This window comes from Colossoma macropomum, unplaced genomic scaffold (genome assembly GCF_904425465.1).
Source record: "Colossoma macropomum unplaced genomic scaffold, Colossoma_macropomum, whole genome shotgun sequence".
Classification (NCBI taxonomy): Eukaryota; Metazoa; Chordata; class Actinopteri; order Characiformes; family Serrasalmidae; genus Colossoma; species Colossoma macropomum.
The window spans coordinates 6,846,332-6,872,808 of NW_023494808.1; the positions used below are offsets into that span (position 1 = coordinate 6,846,332).

Sequence of the window (26,477 nt, forward strand, 5' to 3'; positions counted from 1 at the left end):
GTGAATTTATTTACTGAACTACTTTACAAAAGATAACAGAAGAAAGAAAGGAAGGAAAAAATAAGTAAATTTTGTCTAAAAAGCCGAAGGGCCACCAAATTTGCCAAAATGGGCTACTATCCTATTACAGTCAGGGTTAGCTCAGGCTTTAGCATGTCAGCACTAAAGCATATCAGTTTGCAGTTAGTGTGTTAGCACCTTAGCTAGCATGTTAGTATGTGATTAGTGTTTTAGCACCTTAGCTAACATGTTAGTTCACAGCTAGTGTGTTGGCACCATAAGTAGCTATTTAATGGTAGTTGTTATTTAGTGGTTAGTGTGTTAGCAAGCTAGTTAGCACATTTGCTGGAGCTCATCATAGTAACTCTCAGTAAGTGCATTAGCTAGTGGTTAGCACGTTAGCTTGTTCCTCCACACAGTTGTACAATTACTTCTCTCTGTCAGTTAACAAAACAAATATATATATATGTATGTATGTATGTATGTATGTATGTGTGTGTGTGTGTGTGTTCTTTGCAGGTTTTGTGGTAAGTGGCTCATTTTAATAGCTTGATGTTACTCATCCATCAAAAATTAGGTTTAATCAATATTTGACACCCTTTTGACATTGAGACTGCAGCCCCGGTTTGCACATTTGTGGTCTAGTGGTATTCGACTGTTCATGCCCACAAGGATCATGAAGCCCATTCCTTATTTTGCCTTTGGCAAATGTGGTGCTCACAAGTGCCCCAGTGCCTTTGGGATGGAATACATTGATACTGACTCAGCAGCAGCCATTTACCCTCTTACTCTTTCATGCAGAGCAGTCTGATAAAGCAGCAGTGCAGGGATCAACCTAGAAATAAGATAGTAATAGCAGACAGTTTAGGTTAATAACCTCAAAATGTGAAGTGGTGTCTATATGTTCCTGTGGTCTGTTTGTAGTTTTGAGGAAGAAAGAGTCCTACATGCCAGCACTGGAACAGGAAAGGGAGCAGCCTGGGAAGCCAGCACCGAAACATGATGGCCAGTCAGCACAAGAGCTGCAAAAGGGACCACCACAGGAAGAGCAGCAGCTCAAGAAACTGGCACAGAATCAGCACAGGGGGCCGCCACTTGGACAGAAAAGACAAATAGGTGAGACATTTACTAGATTTCAGCATTCAACACAATCATCACTCAACAACTTATTGGAAAGCTGAGCTTGCTGGGGATGAACACCTCCCACTGCAACTGGATCCTGGACTTCCTGACTGGGAGACCTCAGACCTCAGTGCCAGAACACTGGCGCTTTCCAGGGCTGTGTGCTCTGGCCTGTTCAAACTGCTATTTAAACTGCTTTATCATGACTGTGCTGTGAAGCATGGCTAAAACCACATCTTTAAGTTTGCTGGTGACACTACAGTGGTGGTAGAACAATGTCGAGTGAGCATACAGAGAGGAGGTGGAGCGGTTTATACACTGATGCAGAGAAAAAAAAATATGCTGATAAGATGAATAATTGATTCTTGACTTCAAGAGGCCTCGCAGTGATCACTCTTCACAGCACAGCAATGGGTCAACTGTGGAGGGAGTCAAAAGCTTCAAATTTCTTGGAGTGCACATCACTGATGACCTCATTTGGACCCTTAACAACACCTGACTAGCTGAAAAAAACCCAGCAGCATATTCACTTCCTGCAGAGGATGAAAAGACCTCACCTTTCTATTCTCACTATTTTCTACAGGGTGACAGTACAGAGTGTCATGACCAGCTGTTTCATTGTCTGGTATGGTACCTGCATCTCAGACCATAAAATCCCCCTGCAGATTGTGAGGACAGCTGAGAAGATCGTTAGGGTGTCTTTATCCATCAACACCTCCTACCACAAACTCTGCATCCACAAGGCCGCCAGCATTGTGGACGACCCCTCCCACCCCTCCCTTGGACTTGGTACCAGAGTATCTGTTATACCAGCAGAATCTGAAACAGCTTCTTCCCCCAAGGCAGTCAGACTACTGAACACACTGATGTAGACTGATCACACAGGCCTTAATCATCACTGCACACCTGCACTTTAACTTCTTTAAGTCTTAATCTTTCAGTGCTGCTATTTGTCCCCAATTCATTTATACTGTTTTGCAGTCCTGTTTAGTTACATCATGAGTACTTGCCATGTATATGTTTTGTTCTGTTCAGTTATTGTCTTGTGTATTTATTGGTCTGTATATTTATTGTCTGTGTATTTATTTTATATTCTGCACTTGTTCCACATTGTTGTGTACCTTTATGTAGTCCTGTATGAGGTGCTGCTCTGTTTTGATGCAGTATGTGGCCTGATGCATAGTTTTTAGATTACTAACATACATATCCATTAGTTTTACATTTTAAAAGTAATTTTTTGTCTGCATGTTTCTAGTATGGCCTGGTTGTAGTATCAAGCTTGGTTACTGCTGCTGGGGTTCACATAGCATGTCTGAGGTTACTGAGAGTGCACATTCATGTGTGTCAGTGACTGGCGCCACGCCTGGGTGTGAATGATGTCATTTTCTCTGAAAGTGTGAGATGAACCCCAGCAGCAGTAACACATATCTTTTCTGAATTCTATTTTTTAGGACTGAGATCATTATCATGGGAGTCTGACATGCTGATCTACTTAATGAATCATCTTTGCCTATGGTTACTGACTTTCAAAGGGGTTATTGTTTTCTGGACATAGTTTATGCTATGACATATGCTAATTGGAGTCTCCCCAGAGGGGAAGAAGACATGACAGGATAACATTTTAAGGCATGGGCCCAGACAGTGAGGAATCACGATTCCTACAGGTTTACTCAAGGAAATTTTGCCGGAAATAACCAAGCCTATTCTGTCAATAATAAACTCTTCTCTTAGCCTTGGATACATCCCAAAATCTCTTAAACTAGCAGTAATTAGGCCGCTGATTAAGAAAGCTAACCTCGATTCCTGCGAACTATCAAATTATAGACCCATCTTGAATCTCCCCTTTATATCAAAGATCTTGGAAAAAGCAAAACAATTAAGCTCCTATTTGCATAGGAATCAAATAAACGAAAAATTTCGATCTGGTTTTAGGCCACATCATAGTACAGAAACGGCACTAGTAAAAATTGTAAATGATCTATTATTATTTTCTGACCAAGATCATATGTCCTTGTTAGTCTTCCTCGATCTTAGTGCGGCATTTGACACAGAACTGACTCTCTGTGTGTTTTCCTTTCTTTTCTTTGCCGAGTTGAACAGCTGCCCATCCTGTGTGTCTGATGCTGCTGCCTCTTCTGCCTTGATTGGGTGCCACTGCTCGCCAGCCCTCTGGACCGGCTTACCAACATTGAGCCTCCTGCTGTACAACGCTGTGCAAACCTCACCCTCACAACCTGACCCCACTGATACTACTGCTGTTGCTACATGAACTAAAAATTATTCATTTGAACCAATCAAATTAATCAATCACCCATTGCAGAACTGACTCTGTGTGTTTTTCCTTTCTTTTCTTTGCCGAGTTGAACAGCAGCCCATCCTGTGCATTCTGATGCCGCTGCCTCTTCTGGCTTGATTGGGTGCCACTGCTCGCTGTGCAAACCTCACCCTCACAACCTGACCCCACTGATGCTGCTGCTGCTGCCGCTGCTGCTGCATGAACTAATCAAATTAATAATTTGCTCCACCTCTTTCCCTGTTTTTGTACTATAATACTTTATAATGACAATGTTTACTATCCGGTGTCGACCAGAGGAGGACGGGTTCCCCTTCTGAGTCTTGGTTCCTCTCAAGGTTTCTTCCTGTTTCTCTTAGGGAGTTTTTCCCTGCCACTGTCGCCACTGGCGACGCTCATGGGGGCTTGGACCCGGATTTCTTTTCGTAATGCTCATTTCCTTGTAAAGCTGCTTTGTGACAACACCTGTTGTAAAAAGCGCTATATAAATAAACTTTACTTACTTACAACTGGCAGAAAGACCAGAAGTAAGGGCAGTCCACCAACCAAGTCAACAGAGGTACCAGCAGTGTGGGTTGCCTGAGGGGGACATGGGGAAGCTGTCTATAGAGGCATTCAATAGCCTGAGACAGAAGGAGCAGCTGTGGGAGCCAGCAAATAAAGAGCAGTCCCAAAAGCCGGCACTGGTACAGGACAGAGAGACACCACTGGGAGCAGTAGCAGCTCAGGAAGCTGGCAAAGGAGCTGCACAGGGCACCCCCAAAAGAGATGCAGCAGCTTGGGAAGCCAGTACTGGATCAGGATGGGGAGCTGACAAACTCGCTGCACAGTGAGTCACCGCTGGATTAGCAGCAGCTAGGGAAGCACTAGAGTTGCCCTGGAAGCAGGAACTAGAGTGACTCAAGAAGGGGGAACTGGACTGGATCGGTCCATGGAGCAGGAACTGGAGCTGTCCGGGGAGCTGAACATGAGAGTCAGCTCTAGTACCAGTGGACATCCCAGAGGAAGTACCTGGTGGAGTGACCACAAGACAGGAGGACCTGGGAGCCACCACAGATGAGGTAGCTTGGGGTGGCATGATGAGGGCAGGTGTCAATGAGACATTGATTGCACACTTGAGGGTGCCACCCCAGGGACAAGAGGGCCTCCACCCCAGTTCAGTACTTTTTTCCTAAGAGTGCATAGTATCAGAAGAAAGTCATCATTATTCAAAAGAAAATACAACATGACCCGCTGATGACCTTTTAGAAAGCAGGTCCAGATCTCACTCTGTTTATCAGATTTGATCAAGTTTATTCTTTTTGACTTGTTAACACAGTACTGAGACCAGCGCAGATAAACCAACAAGTGAAAAATGCTAAATACTACTCCATGCAGTAACAGGAGAAGAGGTGGAACTGGATAAATTATTTTGGAACATTTTCTGTACAGAAGACGTCACACTCAGCTTTAATATGAGACCTCTTTTCTCTTTCCTTTCTTTTCTTTTTTTGTGTAAATGCTTACCTGGGCTAAGTACCGTACCTGTTACCCCTCTACAAAGGTGTGACAAAGGGCTGCTGTTCGCCACAGCCTTAAGTAGAGGAGTCCACAGGTGTGCCAGGTTAGGCCTAATCAGCCTGTGGGCCCCTGGGAATTGGAGTTCCCTGAATTTGTGGTGCCTCACCGCCAGCCGCTAGTAGGGGGGGCCCTTACAGACAAACAAGTAATGCACTAATAGGGAAGTGATGTATGCAGACTTTCCAACAAATAAACTATCAGAAGATTAGACAGCATGCATGTTTTCAGATACAGAAAAGTTCATAACTTTACAAGAGTTTTAAGTGACGCTTATCTCTTATGTCAGAAGGTCATGTGCTTCCTATAGGAGGAAGTAGCATGTTAATAAGCCTTTGTATTTTTATTGAGCATGAGAACTTACAGTTAAGTGTTGACCACATGTATATTAAAATACGTCAGCGCTGCCTGTGTTCTCACCATTTCTCATGAAGACACTGGTGATGAGCCTCGTTAAAGGACGGTAAGTAAGAAATGCTTATTCAGTACTAGGAAATGTTTTTAGATTTTGAGCCATTTCAGCCAGTAAGGTGTTTTTCTTGGTTGCAAAGTCCGAGCCAATATCTAAATTGTCCTAAACATAAATTTATGTATGATATTCTAGGCTGTACACAAAAATGCTGTACTTATGTACTTATTTTTTTTTTTAATTATGAATGACAAGAACATAAAATCTAATGTACCAGACCTATTTTGGGATACTTTATCTTCAGTGTAGATTACTTTCAGCTTTCTCTCCAGTGACGAAGACACAATAATTTTCTGGCAACTGCCTTACACTTTATTTAAGCAATATCTGAGTATTAGAGTATTTCTTTTGATCAATTAGTAATATCACAGGTTTATGCATTACAGTCACATCAACATATGCTTTCTTAACAGCAAAAACTTAAACATGAATTAAAAATCTAATTCATAGTGGAGACACATGCATATCAAATTGCTATGCATTTGTCAGTCTTTCAACACACTATTACAAGAATTAAGGTTTAAACCCTAGATGTTGTGATCTCGTTCTGCCCTCTGCTAATTTAAAGTAGTTAGTGAATTACATTCAAAATCTGCATTTGCTAGATTTGCTAAATCTTGGTTTGCTGCAAATCTCCCGTTCTACCACATCCCAAAGGTGTCCCATTGTATTCAGATCTGGTGACTGGGAAGGCCACTGAAAACACTGATTTCATTCTCATGTTCATGAAACCAGCTTGAGACTACTTTTGCTTCATGGTATGGTCCATTATTAAGCTGGAAGTAGTCATTAGAAGATGGTAAATTGTGGCCATGAAGGAATGCACACAATACACAAATACACTGTGACATTCAAACGATGATTGAGTGGGCCCAAAATGTGCCAAGAAAACATTTCCCACCCCATTACACCACCTCCACCAGGCTGGACTGTTGACACAAGGCAGGTGGGGTCCGTGGATTCATGCTGCTGGCACTACATTCTGACCCTACCTTCTGTGTATCTCAGCTGAAATCTAGATTCCTCAGACTACAAAGCTTTTTTTCAGTCTTTAGCTGTCCATTTTTCATGAGCTTGTGCCCACTGCCTCAGCTTTCTGTTTTTGGCTGAAGGAAGTAAAACTTGACCTGGTCTTCTGCTGTTGTGGCCCTCAGGGTTAGCTGATTAGAAAATTGCATTAATAAGTAAGAGTATAAGGGTTCCTGACAAAGTATCTGCCAAGTGTCCTCTCCTTAATAAATAATTAAATAAATAAAGCTGTTTACTACACAGCAGAGAAACACTTTATTTTTAAGTATTAAAAAAAAATAAATAAATCCAGTGATGATAAATTACTACATATGTCATATCTCATGTAAATGCTCTGTAAGCATAATTGTAACTGACCTAAAAACAAAGTTACCCAAAGTTCATTGGGCTAGCAAAAAGATATTTCCTCTTCTGTCTCTTGACCGAGAGCTTGTCTTCACCTTACAATATAAAAGCACATGAGACACTAAAGGGCATTGAACAAATGTGCCTGTTCTGTGTTAATTACAGCATGACACTGTTATGGGACAGCAGGGAGATGGACCCAAGTGCAGAGAGGAAAACCCATGAGAAAGGGTCTTACACCTCAATGAATGGAAATAAAAAAAAATGTGATGCTGAAAGCAGCACGCTCAAACAAAGGCTAAGATAGAAAAGTGAAATAAAAGATAATCAGAAAACAAAAGACACTTTCTCTGTGATTATGAGAGGAAGATCAGGTTTTGTTTGCTCTTTGTGGCACAAACACTTTTGTATGGCTTGGAGCCGTTTCTTTTTCAAGCCTTCTATTTGGCTTTTAAGTAGTTTTAGGACAATTTCTCTCTTGTTTTTCCAGCCCACTTTTCTCTTTCCCTTCCTTTCTTTTTTTGTTTAAATACTTACCTGGGCTAAGTACCGTACCTGTTACCCCTCTACAAAGGTGTGACAAAGGGCTGCTGTTCGCCACAGCCTTAAGTAGAGGAGTCCACAGGTGTGCCAGGTTGGGCCTAATCAGCCTGTGGGCCTCTGGGAATTGGAGTTCCCTGAACTCATGGCACCTCACCGCCAGCCGCCAGCAGGGGGGGCCCTTACAGACAAACGAGTAATGCACTAACAGGGAAGTGATGTATGCAGACTTTCCAACAAACAAACTATCAAAAGATTAGACAGCATGTATGTTTTCAGATACAGAAACACTACACTGGATCTGCATTAGCAAATCAGTATTTTTAAAAGAAAGAGGAGGGATGAACAATCATGATATCGCACATCACGACTGCTGCTGAGACACTTTGATAAAGCAGGTCCAGGTCTCACTATGATAAACTGGAGCTTAGTTTTTGTTACATAAGGTCAGGTATGTCAGAGAAATCCTGTAAGAGGAATTTGGCATTTAATGAATCTGGATGAATCTGGCATTTAGTTTCATTAGGTAGATCACAGTTACAGATGCTCATCATGTCTAGTTTAACACTTTAATCTCTATTCTCACAATTCAGAATGAATTGTGCTGTTGGTGATGTGATTAACTTATGGAACACACACTGTTCTTTAGTTCTGAAGAGTTTTAAGTGTTTGGAAAAAACAGTGTTTTGAGTGCTGATAGATGTTTGTCAAAGCAGTTTATAGCTTGATTACAATACAGTACAAGTTTGAAAACATTTCAAGTACTGCATGAAATTAAATTTGTACAATTCAAATTGCAGGCATTAATGTGATGTCATCACCCAGAATGGCTCTTCTTCTGACATTTCTGCTCATGATTGCAGGTGAGCCATCAGGTACTAATATAACATAATCTATAAAACACCATATTGTTTTTTACATCAATCTCTGGCTTGCAAGTCTAAGGTGACTAAACATTAATTAGTTCATGTCAAGAACTACACAAGATTCATTAGAGGTGCTCCATTCTGAAGACAGCTGCCTAACTAGTCGCTGCCTTCAAGGGCAGCTCTCTTGTTGGGCAGCATTTTAACCAAAAAGGAACCTTAGTAGGCATCGCATTCGGGACAGGGCTTTATCTGTTTACTCGCAGTCACTCATTAGCTTACACTCACCTCCGACTAAAGATGGATCATCTCAGTGTAAAAGGACGGCTCTGAATCTGCAGCAGCTGTTTTCCTGAAGAACCATCCATGAAGAACAGGCTGATTTAAGGAGTCTATCCATATCTATCGTTATATACTCGACTCAGCACCCCAGATAAATACAGATAATCGTGATTATTAGTTTATAGATCATTTCAATTCCTTCCGTCCTCATTCACCTTAACGAACCTGCTTTATTTCAAACAAACAAAGGATTAACAGTAATGTTATAATTAATTTTGTACAAAATGCACTCAGAAAAATGGATCCCATGCAATCTGTTAAGCAGCTAATATGCATTTTATTTTATACATCCAGATCTGATTTATGAGCTCCTATTCTGAAATTAAGCGATCAACATTCACCTCACACTTCTGTGACTGTGGTAAGTACAGCAATACAAGACAAGCGGAGCAGCAAAAATAAGCATCTGAAATATTTATTTTAAAAACTGTTTTATTTCTGAATTTCTACATAAGTTAAATTATTTTTCATCATTAAGGGAGAACGTCAGTCTGTAGCGCTGGCTCCCCCAAAATACACTTGGAAGTCCAGCTGCTTTCAGTCATTCAGCGCAGTTTTCTCCCCGTAACTGCTCCTCTTCCTCAGCCCCTCAGACAGCACCTCTCCGCTGCTGTAATGTTCGTTCCTGAGAACAGAAAAAATCCCTAAGTACTGACGCTAAATGAAATTAAACGCTACTAAACAGTGAACAGCCATTTTTTTCATCTATTTTAAACTGGACTCTTTCCTTTTGAAGAGCCGGCGAGTTTACACAGTTAGCCTGCCAGCTAACCTAACTACCGCAGGCTTTACCGAGCTAACGAGTTACAACCACAGCCGGTCAATTCGCCTTAGACAAGCGAACTGCTAGAATTTCACCACAGAAACAATTTCTAGAGATCTAAAAACACATATGTTCAATACTTTACACAAATCCAACAATAAATCGAAACAGTAAAGACAATAGTGAAGAAATAACTCACATTTGTAAACCCCTCGGTCGGCAAAAAATGGCTGCTTCGTCCACCATGTTTATCAGACCGGCACAATGGAACTTTCGGCCAGTGAACAGTATTGTGGGATTGCCTTCACTGACAAGGATACATGCGATGCTGCCTTCAGATTTGGTCAAAATAAGACACCTTAGAAGGCAGCTGCCTTATGCTGCGTTCCGAATGGGACAGCACTTGTCTTGGGAGCTAATCGGCAAATGCTGCCTTAGAATGCTGCTTAATTAGACAGCTGCCTCCCGACTGGAAAACACTAATTATATTGATAGTCAGTGCTTCATTTTACTCCTCTCCCTCTTTGCTGCAACACCTTTGGAGGCCCTCTCACTTTGTGGTTTCTCTCAGAATCAGCTCAGTGTTGTAGAGGAGCTGCTGGAGTTCGAGAGGAGAGAAGTGAAGCTGTAAGCTACAGTAACTCTGACTGTCTTATGGGCTCCAGACTCTGTAATCAGCTCTTTCATGCATCATATGTTTCAGGAGCTTTTGGAACAGAGTGGAGTGTGAAGTACAACCAACAGGAAATATGTGCTTTAAAAGGATCCACAGTGTTTATGAATGGAACTTATACTCACCCAGAACATTTTACAGTGACAGAGACTTTCTGAACTATAGACCCAGATATGATTCCTAATCTGAGTAAAGACCCAGATTATTCAGGCAGAGTTGAGTGTTTAACTGATGAACAGAAACACTTCTCCCTCAAACTGAGTGATGGAATGAAGAAGGATGAACATCAGTTCTGCTTCAGAATCAGAACAAATGTAGATAAACAAAGATGGGTGGGTGAACCTGGAGTTCAGCTCAGAGTTACAGGTGAGTAAAATCATCAGGTTTTCCACTGATCACACACAGCTTTAGCTTCAGAGAAATGTTCCTTATCAATAAAGACTCTCGCTTATGTTGTTTTATTATATCTGTCATTATATAAAAGTCATTTTCATTTATTTTCAATCCTGATTTAGTCTTTTTTTTTCAACAGACTAATTTGCTCTGCTTAATACATTAAAGATAATACATTTTGATAGGTTATTATTTTGGTATTGATGATCTCTTTGCAGTTATTATTTTGTAACTATTAAGAGAGAATATTATAATTAATGTATGTTATCTAGTGAAAAATAATGAATTCACAATTGGTCCCTCCTCAAGATGTGGAATCAAAACTGTGTAGAACTGAAATAGACAATGAAAACCAACTGCAACCATTTCACATGTTTTAATCTCTTTATTTCTCAGTAAACAACAAGAGTAAGAAAGAACTTGAAAATCTAAGCTTTTGTAAATGGACAACTGACTATATACAGCTTTTCTTTCCTGATTGGAAGTTTCTCAATTTAGACCTGTATGTGGGAACACCTACAAAAGCATTGAAGCTGAAAAAGGGAAAAAAAAAGGCTGAGAGCACAAGGGTGTCTGACTAACTGCAGCTTTTCTTTCCTGACCTGATGTTTATCTCATTGTCTTAGAGCTCCTTGTGGAAACTCCTGATGAAGTGACAGAGGGAGAAACAGCAGATCTGACATGTAAAACCACCTGCAGTCTGACTGACCCAACATTCATCTGGTACAAAAATGGACGTCCTTTAACCACAAAGACCATCAAGAACAACCAGCTCCACCTGCAGACAGTCAGCAGTGAGGATGCAGGCAGTTATAGCTGTGCTGTAAGAGGAGATCAACACCTCAACTCTACTGCTCAGAACCTCAATATTAGATGTGAGTGTAGTACATATTCTTCACTATTTGCCACAGATGTTCAGAGATGTATGAGCCAAGTTACTTCTTTAGTAAAGAATTTCAGTCTTGCTATCAGCTGCACTTTTCAGGATTGATACAGCTTTAAATATTGAAACTTTCATTATAGAAAAAATCTTCAGTCTGAAGAGCAGTAATGAAGTGCTACACACAATAAATACGGTGCTTTAAAATGAAGATTATAAAACAGCTTAAAATGGTTGATTAAGCTGTAGTTTTTAAGTGTGCTTGCTGGCTAGCTTAATAGCTAATCCAGCTGAAACAAAAGAGTAAATGTTTGAATATGTTCCATTTTCTGTTTCACATGTTTAATGATGATGTATTTAAATCATTCATTCATTAATCTTTACAAACTATCATACTTTATGCAGTTTCTGGTTATGAATGAGTTTTTTAGAGTATTGTTGTTCTCAGCAGGTTAATCAGTGATTCTGTATGGAGCTGTTGGAGTCGGACTGTGGGGTTGCAGTTTTTCTTGCTGTATTTTTCTGGATGAGGTGAGAAAATTATGTAGAGAAAATGAAGTTAAATACAGTTGATAATAATGGATCACAAATTGAAATTATGTATGACAAAATGATAAAAATCAGGTTTCTGTACCTGTACACCAGATTCTTATGTGTTACGTGCCGCCACAGTCTGTCTGGGCACTGCACTTACCCACTTCCAAGTTCCGCCCTTTGTGTTCTGTCAACTTTATGTTATAAATCAAATATTTAGAAAATCGATTTTTGATGTTGAATGAATCGATTCTGAATTGTCCACGTCCGCATCGCAATGCATCTAAGAATCAATTTTTCCCCCACCCCTAATATATATATATATTAACTTATTGGTCAGTAACATTGTTGTAACTGTTGTAGTTATTATCTTATTACTTAGTAACAACCTGAAACTTTTTTTGGCAGATCCGTGGTTTCTATAAGAGTAACAATATGTAGTAAACAGGTAACATGTGTGATGCTGTTGATGTTACGTACAACCACTTGCCATGATATTATGTTATTATGACGGATCAGAATCAAGCTTTATTGGCCAGGTGTTCTTACGCATTCAAGGAATTTGGTTTTGGTTACAGGAGCTCACAGTGCACAGTACCAGACAGACATTTACATGTAGTGAATAATATAAAATAAATCTAAAATATAACAAAATAATAAAATAAAATAAAACATGCATTCCTACCATCACTCACTCAAACACACACACACACACACACACACACACACACACACACGCAGTCATACCTGTAAACCTTACATTGTGCAAAGTATGGGTCTAAAGTTTAAGTGCTGAGTGCAGCAGCAGTTAAAGGGGTGTATAGTGGCAGAGAAAGGGATCAGTGAGGAAACAGTCCGATAAGTGGGGTAATAAGGCAGGTAAGTAAGATGCTAGAATAAAACACTGGTTTGAGGCGGCAGTTCTAGAGGATGGAGTTGACTCAGATACTATATACCAGTATTTTAAAGGTGCAATTTGAAGCTGGAATATTGTTTTATTTTTGTGTAATATTAACTGTTTAAGAGAGTGATGGCTTGTGGGAAGAAGCTCTTTTGTAGCCTGGATATCCTGATCCTCATCTGGCTGAAGCGCCGGCCTGAGGGAAGGAGCTGGAACAGGTGGTGTCCGGGGTGAGAGGGGTCTGTGGAGATCTTCCTCCTGGGGCAGGTTGAACTTCCTCAGCTGAAGCAGGAAGTACATCCTCTGCTGGGCACTCTTGATGATGGAGCCGATGTTGCTGTCCAACTTCAGGTCCCTGGTGATTGTTGTGCCCAGGAACTTGCAGGACTCTACTGTCACCACAGCTCTGTCCAGGATGGTGAGTGCTGACAGGGCTGGAGGGCTCCTCCTGAAGTCCACTGACATCTCCACTGTTTTCGCTGTGTTAAGCACCAGGTTATTGTGGCTGCTCCAAGGACCACCTGATCAACCACCCATCTGTAAGCAGACTCTGAAGGGGGTCTAGCAGAGGATCTGTGATGTTCTTCAGATGGGAGAGCACCAGTCTCTCAAAGGATTTCATGACTACAGAGGTCAAAGCAACGGGTCTGTAGTCATTCAGTCATGTGATGGTTGCTTTCTTGGGAACTGGAATTATGGTGGAGCGTTTGAAGCAGGAAGGTACGACACAGTTTCAGTGATTTGTTAAAGAGCGCTGTAAACACTGGCGCGAGCTGGTCGGCACTGACCCTCAGACAGGAGGGTGATACACCATCTGGTCCTGGTGCTTTCCACACTTTTTGTCTCCTGAAGAGTCGATGTACATCTTTCTTCCAAATCGTCAGGGTAGGCTGAATATGTGGCTGAATGACAGGAGGGTATGAATCTGTGTTGAGTTAAAGTGTGGAGCTGGGCTTTTCAAACATGCAGTAAAAGGTGTTAAGCTCCCTACCCTGATTGTACAGAGCCCGCTGTACAGTGCCCACTCCTATACGCTGCTTATTTAGACCGGCGCAACTGTTTCAGTCTGGCATTGAACCAGGGCTTGTCATTGTTGTATTTAATGCAAGTCCTGGTGGGAACACAGGTGTCTTCACAAAAGCTGATGTAGGATGTCACTGTGTCTGTATATTCATCCAGGCTGCTTGAGGCATCCTCAAACACACCCCAATCTGTTAATTCCATGCAGTCCTGAAGCCTTTCTTTAGCCTCGGTGGTCCACTTCTTCACTGAGCTGACTACAGGTTTGGAACACTTGAGCTTCTGCCTGTAGGTTGGAAGGAGGTGGATTAGCGAGTGATCGGAGAGGCCCAGAGCAGCACGGGGAACAGAGTGATAGGCCCCCTTTAACACAGTGTAGCAGTGATCTAAATTATTACTCTCCCTGGTGGGGCAGCTAACATGCTGTCTGTATTTAGGCAGTTCGCTAGTGAGTTGCGCTCTGTTGAAGTCCCCTAAAATGATACAAACAGAGTCTATGTGTTTGAGCTACGCGCTGGTGATGTGGTCTGCGAGAACACGCAGCACCTGGGGTGGAATATAGATTCCTGCGAGTATAATAGACGTGAATTCCCTTGGACAATAAAATGGTTTGCAGTTTATAAAAAGTGTTTCCAGGTTAGGGCTGCATGTTTTCGTTGATACTGTGACATCTGTACACCAGCCTTGGTTGATATAAAAGCAGATTCTGCCACCTTTCTTCCTGCCCAAGAGCTCCGTGGAGAGGTCCGCTCTGTAGAGGTTAAAGCCGTGGAGCTAGAGCGCGCTGTCCGGGGTCGACTCAGTGAGCCAAGACTCAGTGAAGCACAGCACAGCAGAGAGAGAAAAGTCCTTGTTGGTTCTGTTTAGAAGGGAAAGCTCGTCAAATTTATTCCCTAAGCAGCAAAGATTCACCATATGAATGCTGGGGAGCGGTGTGCAAAGTCTGCGCTGACGGAGTTTAACCAGCGCTCCAGTGCGCTTCCCGCGTCTGCGTGTCCGTCTGTGCCTGCTGTAGAGAGCAGCCGCTCCGCTCACCAAAATGTCCAAAAAGCAGTCAGAAAGTGAAAAGTCAGGAAAAATGCCTTGTGGCATGGACTGCCTGAGGTTCAGCAGATCTTCTGCGCTGTATGTTAGTGAGACTGGTTCACATACAACAGTACAAACAAACAAAAACAAACAAAACACGACAGAGCTCCCAACCAGTGTTGCCGTCTGCGGCGCCATCTTGGATCATAGAATAAGATAAAATAAAAGGCTCAGTCTCACTCTCATTATAAAATCAGCTGATAGGAAGAATATTCATGTAGACTTACCACAGGATTCAACAGAAGTGCAAACTGTTTAACACGATGAAACAGCTCTCACACGTCAGCTCCACTCACTGTTTAGTCAAATATTATTTTTGTTCATGTAGAAAAGGTTTTTCTTGGAAGGCCGTTTCACAAATTCTCAGAATGTGTGAAATTAAACCTCAAAAACAGCAAACCACTGGAAAGAGGAAGTTGCCGTCACCATGGCTACAGATACTGAGCTCACTTAGCAGAGCTGTAATCATGTGTGGTTTTAGTGCTTCTTCACTTACAAAATGGAAGAATAAGAACATATAGAAGAAAAAACAGCGTCTACAGCATCTTACAGACAAAATGAATATGCAGTAAATCATACAGTGCATATTATTTTTAAATTGATATGATAATGGATAAAAGATGAAAGAAATCTACCCTTTTAGGAAATATTTTACTTTATTAAACACTTCCTGTGATTTTGTGAAAAGTCTTTGTAAGAAAAATACACCAAGCTTTATGTACATATCCATAATAATATTTGAATAGATATACTAAAGTGGAACTAACCTTCCCGTGCTGTTTTCATCTTTCTGAACATGTTGAGCTTCCATACTGTGTTATACTTTGGTGAGGTCACCAATATGCAGACATGTAGGGTGAGAGACCTCGAGGTCAGCAGGTTTAAAAGCATGTTTTTGGGACAGACTTGTGTGAAATATCTTCTTCTCCACCATGTTGGTCTGACAGCTGTAAACAAACCCATCCACTCTGATTGGTCCTAGACTTCATCTCAAGGAATTTTATGATCAGTCAGAGTGGATGGGTTTGTTTACAGCTGTCAGACAAACGTGGTGGAGATAAGAATCACGTGAGGACTGTATAAACACAAGCGTGCTATTTGATACAGGGCTCATATCGGTGTTGGCTTACTGTCCCAAGCCCAAGACAGAACCAGTCTTCTTGATAAGTTTGTTGAGCCTTTTTGCATCTCCCCTCTGATGCTCCCTCCCCAGCAGACTGCTGCCAAGAAGACAGCACCTGCAACAGTAGACTGGTAGACTGGTAGAAGATCGCCAACATCTTGGTGCACTCATTAAAGGACCTGAGCCTTCTCAAAAAGTAGAGACTGCTCATCCCCTTTCGGTACATAGCCTCTGTGTTGGCCCTCCAGTGCAGTTCATTGTCAAGCAGGACACCCAGATATTTGTAGGTGTCTACCAGCTCAGTGTTCTGACCCATGACGGTAATGGGACTGATCATGGTCCTCTTCATCCTGAAGTCCACCACCATCTCCTTGGTCTTGGTCACATTGAGGATCAAGTGGTTCCTCGTACACCACTCAACAAACTTTCCCACAAGGTTGCTATACTCTCATTTCTACCCATCCCTAATGCACCCAACAACCACAGAGTCATCAGGAAATTCTGAAGGTGGAAGTGGTCAGCCTGTATTGGACGTCCATCTTGTACAGGGTGAAGAGGAAGGGGAGAGCACACTTCCCTGAGGTGCTCCAATGCTGCTGACCAGATGGTCTGACAGGCAGGTTTTCAACCACACATACTGGGGTCTTCCCGACAGGTAGTCCAAGACCTATGCAATCACAAACTTGTCCACCTGCATTTTGTCCATCTTCTCCCCCAGCATGGGAGGATGGATGTTATTGAATGTACTTAAAAAAAAAAAAAGAAAGTGATTCTCACTATGGTGTTGCATTCAAAAATATTTAAAAAACAAACACTTAAAACTAAACTGTGACACAAACCAAGAACTGTACTACAGCTTAGCATCACATAGTCCGCACAACCCACCACAATGAAAGGCTGACAATTAATCTGGATCTCAAATTGGTATCTTTTTTTCCAGCATCAGATTTACGAATGTCTGTGTTATCAGTCAGGCTTTGCTGCAAAAAAGATGTTTTATCCTGATTCAGAATCAGTTTTGTACACATTCATAACGACTTTAACTGTTAGATCAGAAACAGTAAAACTGATCTCAGATCATTTTCTACCCACAAGGACAAATGCATTAAGGAGGAAGTGGCTGACTGGTTACTAAGATGGTTAAACTGTGTAGTTTCCAAGACGGGCCAAAGGGGGGTAAAGAGAGAGAGAGAGAGAGAGAGAGAGAGAGAGAGAGAGAGAGAGAGAGAGGGAGAGATGGGTGGGGCTCTGTCACTTCAGGAAGTCTTAAAGCTCTCATGATAAACTTAAGCGTCATGTACATTGTTTGCTTTGTCAGGTATAAACTGACCTGTTAGATATTTGAATCATGACCATCATCTGGATCATCATCTTCATTCTGACGCCTGGTGAGTTTTTCCTCTCACATCTGTGTTGAGTTTAAGATGATCTTTACAAACTCAGAAACACACAGTGTGTTAGATCAGTGACTGATAAAGAACAGAATATTCCCTCTTTCACTCATATTTATCACTGTTACTGTCTCAGTGAGACGTTTCTGTGTAGAGTTTCAGTCACTCGTGTTCTACAGCTGACTTTTCAGACTAAACAGTCCTGAGTAACGTCTCAGTCTCAGAGTTCGTTTATTACTTCTATACAACATGTTCTCTTTTACAGCTGGAATCAGTGCTGTAACTACTGTAACTGGACACAGAGGACAGTCAGTTCAGATTAAATGTTCCTACAAGTCTGGATATGAAACCAACATAAAGTATCTCTGCAGAGGAGAATGTTCTGCTATATGGGGAACTAAAGACATTCCTGTTCGGTCTGGATCTGCTGAAGATCAGAGATTCTCTCTGGATGACCACACAGCAGCCAGAGTCTTCACCATCACCATCACTGATCTGAGACCAGAGGATGAAGGAACATACTGGTGTGGGATACAGAGGACTAAAGCACTTCCTGATCTTTACACAGAGATTCTATTACTGGTTAAACCTGGTGAGTGACAGACGGTTCAGACTAATAAACAGAGAAACAAATACAATACATTTTCCTGTGTGTTCAGTGAGATTTTAATGCTGAAAGATGAATTAATTTTATATTGTCTCTATTTCTTTTTCTTTAGATACGCCTACTACTGTCTCTCACTCCACATATTCTCCTCCATCAGTGCAGACACAATCCACACATCTCTCCAGTTTTCCATCCACAGGTATGAGCTCTTTCTCTCAGTCTGTTTTCTTACTTGTGTCTCCATCAGATTATCCATCAAATCAGTGCCTGTTGATCTATGACGTCTGTACTACGAAAACTTATTTATCGATCCTAAAACATAGCTTAATAGGCAAATGGCAGGTTGCGTTATATAAAAATGAATGAAGAACTGCATCAAGCTCTTTCTAGCTCTCTGAATTGTTTTAGTATAATAATCTTTTTAAAAGTATTATTGAATCAAAGCACCTGATCTGAGCTTATATTTCAGCTCCCAAACATTTCTGAAGTATAAAACTATTCGGTTATTGGTTATTATGTTCAAAAATAAATAAGTGACAGAAAACTATATATTAAAAATAAAAAAAATTCTATTCAGAATTCTATATAATTCTATTCAGATAATCTTTATTAGAGGTTAAATTAATACAGAAGAGCTTATTTACTCCATGCAAATGACTTCATTGCATATTACAAAACATAGACTACTGCACAAAGTAATAGCTAGTGCTCCTGCATAGCTGAGTTTATATGTTTTCAAATTAAAGGGGCATTCCACCAAATTTTAAAAATTTCTGTAGATTTTAATCTTTAAGAGGAAAGTTGTTCAGAGTGGATTCATGTAAAATGGTTCATGATAGAGAAACTTACTGACATTGATTTCTTCACAGTGGTGGTGAGAGGAACCAGGGGTCACAAAGTCTACAACAATAATGTCTACAACAATATAGACATTTCATTTACTATCCAGAAATGTGTTGTGTCTCCTTCAGTTGTGTTGATAAAGATAAAATGGCAGTAAATCTGAAATCAAACAATCAAACGCTATTTAATCAGAGGCACTGAAGCATTTGCATTCGACTGTACCTCTCTGCTATGAATATATCTTAAACAAACACATAAGCATTATAAGTAATATGTTTCTGTGAGGGAACCTTTAGAGGCATTAAACTCTCCAGACGTCTGGCTCCCATCACCACCACTGTGAACAATTCTTTTCATTAAAGATTTCATTCCAAACCACTCTGACTTTGTTGAGATCCAGCCAGCCTGTCCATGTGGGCCGATGTGGTTTTTAACTGGGTGTTTTACCTGCACATGAGCTTGTAGTGAATAATAGCCCAGTTGTGTGTCCCAGTTAGTCTATAGTCATATATGTTCAGAGCTGTATGAGCCAAGATGCTTCATGCAAGTCTGAGTTGAGTCTCCAGCTTTATGCTGTAAAGAGGTGTATAAGACAGTATCAGCAGCAAACAGGATGATAAATGTCTAAGTAACATGATGTCACTGTCATTTTAAGAATGTCTCTATCTTTAGATCCTCCAAAAAATGTCTCAGTGTCCATCAGTCCCTCTGGTGAAATAGTGGAGGGCAGTTCAGTGACTCTGACCTGCAGTAGTGACGCAAACCCACCTGTGAAGATCTACACCTGTTTTTTTTTTGTTTTTTTTTAATTTTTTACCCGATTTTCTCCCCAATTTAGTCGTCTCCAATTCCACCCACTAGTTAGGACTCCCCCAATCACACGATACTATCAACGCTAGGAGGGTGGAGGCTAACACAGGCTTCCTCCGAGACCTGTGAAGCCAACCACCGCTTCTTTTCGAGCTGCCGCTCACGCAACGTCACTGGACAGCCGAACGCGCTCGGAGGAAAGCGCCAACCGCCAGGTCTGTTACGTCAGCTAACAGATGCCTGCGCTAACTAGCATCGCGCTGAGTGATGGGGGGAGAAGGAGGGGCCATCCTACCCACCCAGAGAGAACGAGGCCAATTGTGCTCTCTCTGACTCCCGGCTACGGATGGCTGTAGCATCACCAGGGATCGATCTCCTGATGATAGGGCCAACGCTTAGATGGTTTTGCCACTCGGGAGCCCCTTACACCTGGTTTAAGGGATCAACATCAGTAGGAGAAGGAAAAACCTACAGCATTCCCAACATCAGATCTGAGGACAGTGGAGAATACACATGCCAGAGTCAGAATGAACATGGAGAGAGAAACTCCACTGCTGTGCAGATTAGTGTTCTGTGTATGTTGATGATGATTTCTCAGGTTTCATTAAGTGATTTCCTGACACTCATTTTCCTCAAAGATCTTTTTCTTGTCTGCTGTAGATCTTCCAAAGAATGTCTCAGTGTCCATCATTTCCTCTGGACACATACTGGTGGGCTTTTCAGTGACTCTGACCTGCAGCAGTGATGCAAACCCACCTGTGAAGATCTACACCTGGTTTAAAGAAGGTGGAACCTCACCTGTAGGATCTGGACACAGTTACAGTCCTCTACAGAGTGGATCTTACTACTGCAAGGCTCAGAATCAACATGGAGCTCAGAGATCAGATCTGGTGCCAGTCGATTTATATGGTGAGGCACACGACTGTATGAATTTTTATTTGAATATGTTCCAGTTTCTGTATAAAATGATTAATAATTATTTATTTAAGTCATTCATTCCTTGTGCTTTAAAACTATGACACTGTATGCAGTTTCTGGTTATGAACGTGTTTGTTAGAGCACTGTTCTTTTCAGCAGGTTACTCAGTGATTCTGTATTCAGCTGTTGGAGTCGCACTTTGTGGGGTGGTAATTTTTCTCGCTGTAGTTTTCTGGAAGAGGTGAGAAAATTATGCAGAGAAAATGAAGTTAAATACAGTTACTAAATTACATCACTGGTTGCAACTATGTTGTTGAAAAAATCAATGTCTTTATATCATGTATTATAAACACTAATGCACATAAAATCTTTGTTTCTTTATGGAGCCTCTGAGGGAACATTTTTTTTTTGGTAAAAATCTGGTTCTCACCTGAAAGGACCTGGTGTGTGTGAGATTCTTATCTAAAAGGAATTCACCACATGGTTTCAGACTCTTCATATTATGTTATTTATTTATTTTTTGTGAGCAGGAGGAAGAGGCAAAGCAGAAATATGGATGACCCAGACTATGAGGTGAGTTCTCACAATATTCTAGATATAAGTCAGTCAGCGGTCGGTCCTTTAACCCTCCTGGTTCCCTTGGCTAAAATGTGACTCTTTTCTGCAGAGCACAGTCCTCAGACCCCAGCCTCCTGATGATGACTCTTGCGGTGTTGAGGACTATGAGAATGTAACAGTGAGTTGCATAAACACTGTTATTACATCACCCTCCAAAACCATTTTAGAGAATGAAGAAAATGATGATCTCAGTGTTTTTGGATTAAGTGAATATTTATGTACTCATCATTCTTTTACTGGCCACTGGAAATATTGATTTTTTTAACAGTAATTCTACTTTAATAATGCAAGAGGAACTGCTGTATTATGAAAAACTGTTTATAGGATGAAATCTCGACCTTAAGCATTTTCTTGAGATTATACTACAGTTTTATGTTTAATTTTATGAATATATTTTGACACAATTATGACACAAAAGAACAGTTTTTAAAATATTCATTTTCTCTGCATGAATAAAATAGCTCTGGTCTAGCACTGCTGTGCATAAAGGCTACTAAATGAGGTATCACAATGCAAAAATGTTCAGTATGTCTGCACTGGAAACATATTCATCTAGACTAAATATAAACAAACTATGATCTTATCAGCTAACAGGTTGAGAGAATTAGAATTTAAAACATGGTACCACTGACTAAACCTTCCAGCAGGCAAACAATATCCTTGTAAACATTAGAGGAAAGATCATACAGCTCACTGTTCTCCACTTCATGGATCAGTTTATCCTCATCTGTCTTTGGCCAGTTTAACTGTGTTTTGACAAAAGACAGCAATACTTAGTGTTTTAGGTGGAACATCAGTGTAAAGCAAATTGTTGCCCTTGGCTGAAAAATAATATTCTTTCTGTTTTGATCTGTGCCTGTTCTGCAGAAAGCAGGTCTCAGAGCCCCGCCTCCTGATGACGACTCATCCAGTGCTCAAGACTACGAGAACATTACAGTGAGTTCCAGATATTTAGCTGTAATTACACCACAGTCCAACTGCATTTTAGAGAATACAGACAGCAAGTAATGACACAGATCTCACTCCTTTAAGATGAGGTGATTATTTTCCTACTCGTCATTCTTTTACTGGTGTAGGATGGTAACATGGTAAGGATTAATCATCCACTTCTAGCATTTTATTGACATTTCACCACAGTTTCATTCTTGATTTTTTATTAATAGACTTTGAGTAAACTGACAAAAAATAGATTTTAACAAGAAAGTTTGTTTTTATTCTGTGAGGAAACAAAGTTCCAATCTAGAGCTGCTGGATATAAACATGACTGGATAAAATATCATAACACAAAATGTTCATGATGTTTACACTGGAAACATATTCATCAGACAAATCATAAACGACCTATGAATGTATCAGTTTAAGAGAACAAGTTTTATATTTTATATGCGAGTTACACATTTTAAAGCAATATCAGAAACTCACAGTAGAACGAAAATATGCTACCACTGATTAAAACTTCCAGCAGGTTAGCAATGTCCTTATAAACATCAGAGGAAAGATCATACAGCTCACAGTTCTCCACCTCATGGATTAGTTTGGATTACTCCTCATCCATTTTAGGTTTAACTGCAGTGTTTAGCCACCCAAGTCAATCAACCTTTATTTCAACTTGGAAGTACATTGAGGTTGACAATAATTCACAATTCCTCATTCGCAGCGTCGTGGAGCAAATTATACAGGGATTGAAAAAGTTGGAATGGCAGGCCTGAAATATCAATAAAATATATCATGAAAACACAATAAAATTAAGGAAAGGAACCAACTTAGATAATACAAAATAAACTTTCAAAAAAAACTAAAATTTTAGAAAACAAAAAAATATTTACTAGAAAAGAAGAGTAAAAGCAGTTACCACAAATAAAACAGGTGCAATAAAACAGTGATATAATAAATAAAAAGGAGAAAGAAAACAGTTTGAGGTTGTCTGAATGTGGTTAGAGGCTAAAAGTTAAAAATGTCTGAGTGACTCCAGGGAGCAGAGTTTTAGAGAATCCTGTAGTGAACTTCGGCTTACAGGGGCTCTGTAGCTAAAAGCAGATTTTCCCAGTTCAGTAAAAACTCTCGGTACCTGACAGGTGATCCAGTCACTAGAGCAGATCTGATAATTATTGTTATTTATAGATATCATAGATGCGAGATAAGCTGGCATATGGCTGGAGAATAATCTGCAAATAAAAATAAGCCAGTGTAATTCTCTTCATGCAGCTAGTGAGGGGCAGCCAACTTTATCATACAGTCTGCAGTGGTGAGAGTTATAAGGGTCGCCACTAATGAATGGCAAGGTAGAGTGATAGAGCCAGTCTAGTGGTTTAGAGGCACTGGCGGATGCATGTCTGTAGACTATGTCAGCGTTGTTTTGATATAGGAATCCAAGCCTCAATCTGCACTTATTAACTAGTTTATAATTTAATTTGTTAATATAAGATTTAAATGTAAGCTCCCCATTCAGCCAAATGCTGAGGAACTTAAACTCTGTGATTTGCTTAATGCTGGATCCTGTCAGGTAGTAATATTCACAGTGGAGAACAGCATATGCTTAGTTTTCTTGGTATTTGGAACTAATTTGTGTATATAATTAAAATAATACTGGACCCAGGATTGAGCCTTGTGGGACTCCTTTGGGTGTGTGAGTTAAATCTGATTTGTGGTTACCCAGTATCACACATTGTTTCTTATCTATGAGGTAGTTTTCGGTTCAACCTAAGAACCTAAGAACTCAGCCGGGAATCATCAACATTGAGTATCTTATTGTGATTATGCCACTGTTTCATTCTTACTTTGTATTATTATATTTTGAGACAATTCTAACATAAAACAGATTAACAAGAAAGTTTTACCTTCTGTGAAGAAAAATAGATCTGATCTCACACTGTTCATCTGCTAATAACAGCTACGACACAAAGTATTGCAAAGCAAAACATTCATGATGTCTACATTGGGAAAATAACTACATATTTAACATGTGTAAAGCACAGCAGATTAGTAAACAAAAAAAGTAATATTAGTTTCTCCTCATATATTGGCCAGTTTATCTATGTTTTGATCAAAGGCAGCAGGCTTAACTTAAGTATTTAAGGTGGAACCAAGTCCAAGTCCTGGTGCCCTTTGCTAATATCTGACCTGTTCTCTAACTCTCTGTTCTCAGGACATAGGCCTCAATGCTCCGCCTCCTGATGACAACTCATTCAGTACTGATGACTATGAGAATATAACAGTGAGTAACAAACATTAATGTCTTATTACACTGTAATTACACCACAATCCATCTACATTCTTAGAGAAAAGAGAAACAAGTAATGACACAGATTTTAGTACTTTACAGATGAAGTAGATGATTTATCTACTCACCATTCTTTACAGGTCACTGGTAAGAATTAAAGAGGCATACATATATATCACTAGTTTTACATTAGTATAAACTGTACAGCCAGAGTAGTCAGAGCACAGAGTAGGTCAGCTCATCAGTGTCAGTACTTCACTAAATAGCCTAGCTTCAAATGCAGTACTGTAATTATACCACACATTATACCAAATAATTAATTTTTAATTTTAATTATTAGATTCTAAGACAATTGTGACACAAAACAGATTAATAAGAAGGATTATTTACACTCAGTTTAAAGCAGTATCTGTAGTTCATTAAAAACATGGTACCACCGATGGAAACTTCTTGCAGGCTAGCAATGTCATTATCATCATTAGAGTAAAGATCATACAGCTCACTATTCTCCACTTCATGGATTAGTTTCTCCTCATCTGTTTTTTGATCAGTTTAATCCTGTTTCAACAAATTGCTAAACAATATTTAAAGTGGAAAACCAGCACAATGCCCTGCAATGCGACATGTCAAAAACAGAAATGGGGTGTCGGTGGTTGGTTGTGATTAGACCTCTATGGGCCCAAAGCCTGACTTGAACAAACACAGACACAAGCACAAAACACAAAAAGCAGCCAGAGTACAGAGAGGTAAACCACTGATATTTCTAGAGAAAGTTAAAACTCTACACCTCAAGCACAGCTGCTACAGAATCCAGCCCAGGGTTATGAATCACAACCCAAACCTGGATGATGGTGGCCAACACTCCCAAACACAGTACCTTCCCAAACTGCTTCAGCTTTCTATCACATAACCTGTAAACATTCACATCACATACTTGAAAAGGCAACTGAAAACCTTTACTTAGTGTTTTAGAACTAAATACAGTCTGGTTAAGCATGCGCAGAGCATCATGGGAACAAATGCATGCTCTAACACCACAATATTGCCTGCATAAAAATATCCATGAAAAGTGTCTTTGGAATTTTAACAAGAAGTTCAGAATTTTATCCACCTTTTGCTTTAATGACAGTGAGAACTGGAGCTGGTAATGAACTCCACAAGTTTGTACAAAAGCCTCTGATGAGCCGATCAAATCCACCTAAGAGTGGTCCAAACATGAGCTTTAATGAAGAGATAAGACCCAAAAAATCTTTGTACAAAGGCCATAACATGATCAATTTCACAAATTTTGCTTAAATTTGAATAGTGACCTTAAATTAGTGCTTAAGAGTCTTAAATACTTTTTTGGCTTCATTTTTCTTTGTTTATTTTTTTCAAACTTCTAAAGCTTCCTATTTATTTTCAGGCTTAAAATGAAAAACATCGCAGATTTTCCATGTGGTCTCAGACTTTAGGACCCCAAAAGCACAAGATTCTCTTCTTTTAAGATGGAACTTACATCATATCCTTTGCTCAGTAATATCACTCATTAAAATGTCATCAGACTGTATCAATTTCTTCTACATATTCTATATTTTAATATTGTAGCCTCTAGTTTTACTGTTATTTACAGTTTTATTCACAGTTCCTCTTATTTTGTCTATATATTGTGTTTTCACTTTTGACATTGTCTTATTTTATCATTTTACAGTTTTAATATGATCTTGGGTCATACATGAATAGAACATGTATTTTCTTATTATTATTGTTATTATTTATTTATTTATTTTATGACTACAAGTGAATGTGTGTCGATTTGCACAATAAATATCCAGTTGCTCTGAGCAGAGAAACAGCGCCCACCTTCTGTCAGTTCACAAACTGCAGACAAAGACACCAGTGATGACGTCAAACCTTGCAGACTCTTAAAGTGGCAGTAGAGACACTAACTAGACCTCTGAATAGAAAATATTAAGTAAACCTCTAGTAAATACCTATCAAAATTAGGAAACATGTATTCTGCCATATACATCCCTGTTTCCAAAAAAAAAGAAAAGAAAAAAAGTTGGGACGCTGTGCAAAATGTAAACAAAAACAGAAACCAATGATGTGCAAATCATTTAAACCCCATTTTTAATTACAAATAGCACAAAAA

General features: G+C 40.0%; 1 protein-coding gene across 1 annotated transcript; it reads left to right on the plus strand.

Moving 5' to 3' along the window:
• Positions 1-17,170: 17,170 nt before the first annotated feature.
• LOC118797928 (CMRF35-like molecule 1) lies at positions 17,171-24,501 on the plus strand. The gene is made up of 10 exons (XM_036557229.1): positions 17,171-17,324; positions 17,593-17,919; positions 18,047-18,133; positions 20,248-20,297; positions 20,392-20,477; positions 21,036-21,078; positions 21,173-21,241; positions 21,991-22,059; positions 24,269-24,337; positions 24,484-24,501. Exons 1-10 carry the CDS (start codon positions 17,285-17,287, stop codon positions 24,499-24,501), a joined length of 858 nt encoding a protein of 285 aa, XP_036413122.1. The 5' UTR covers positions 17,171-17,284.
• Positions 24,502-26,477: the final 1,976 nt, after the last annotated feature.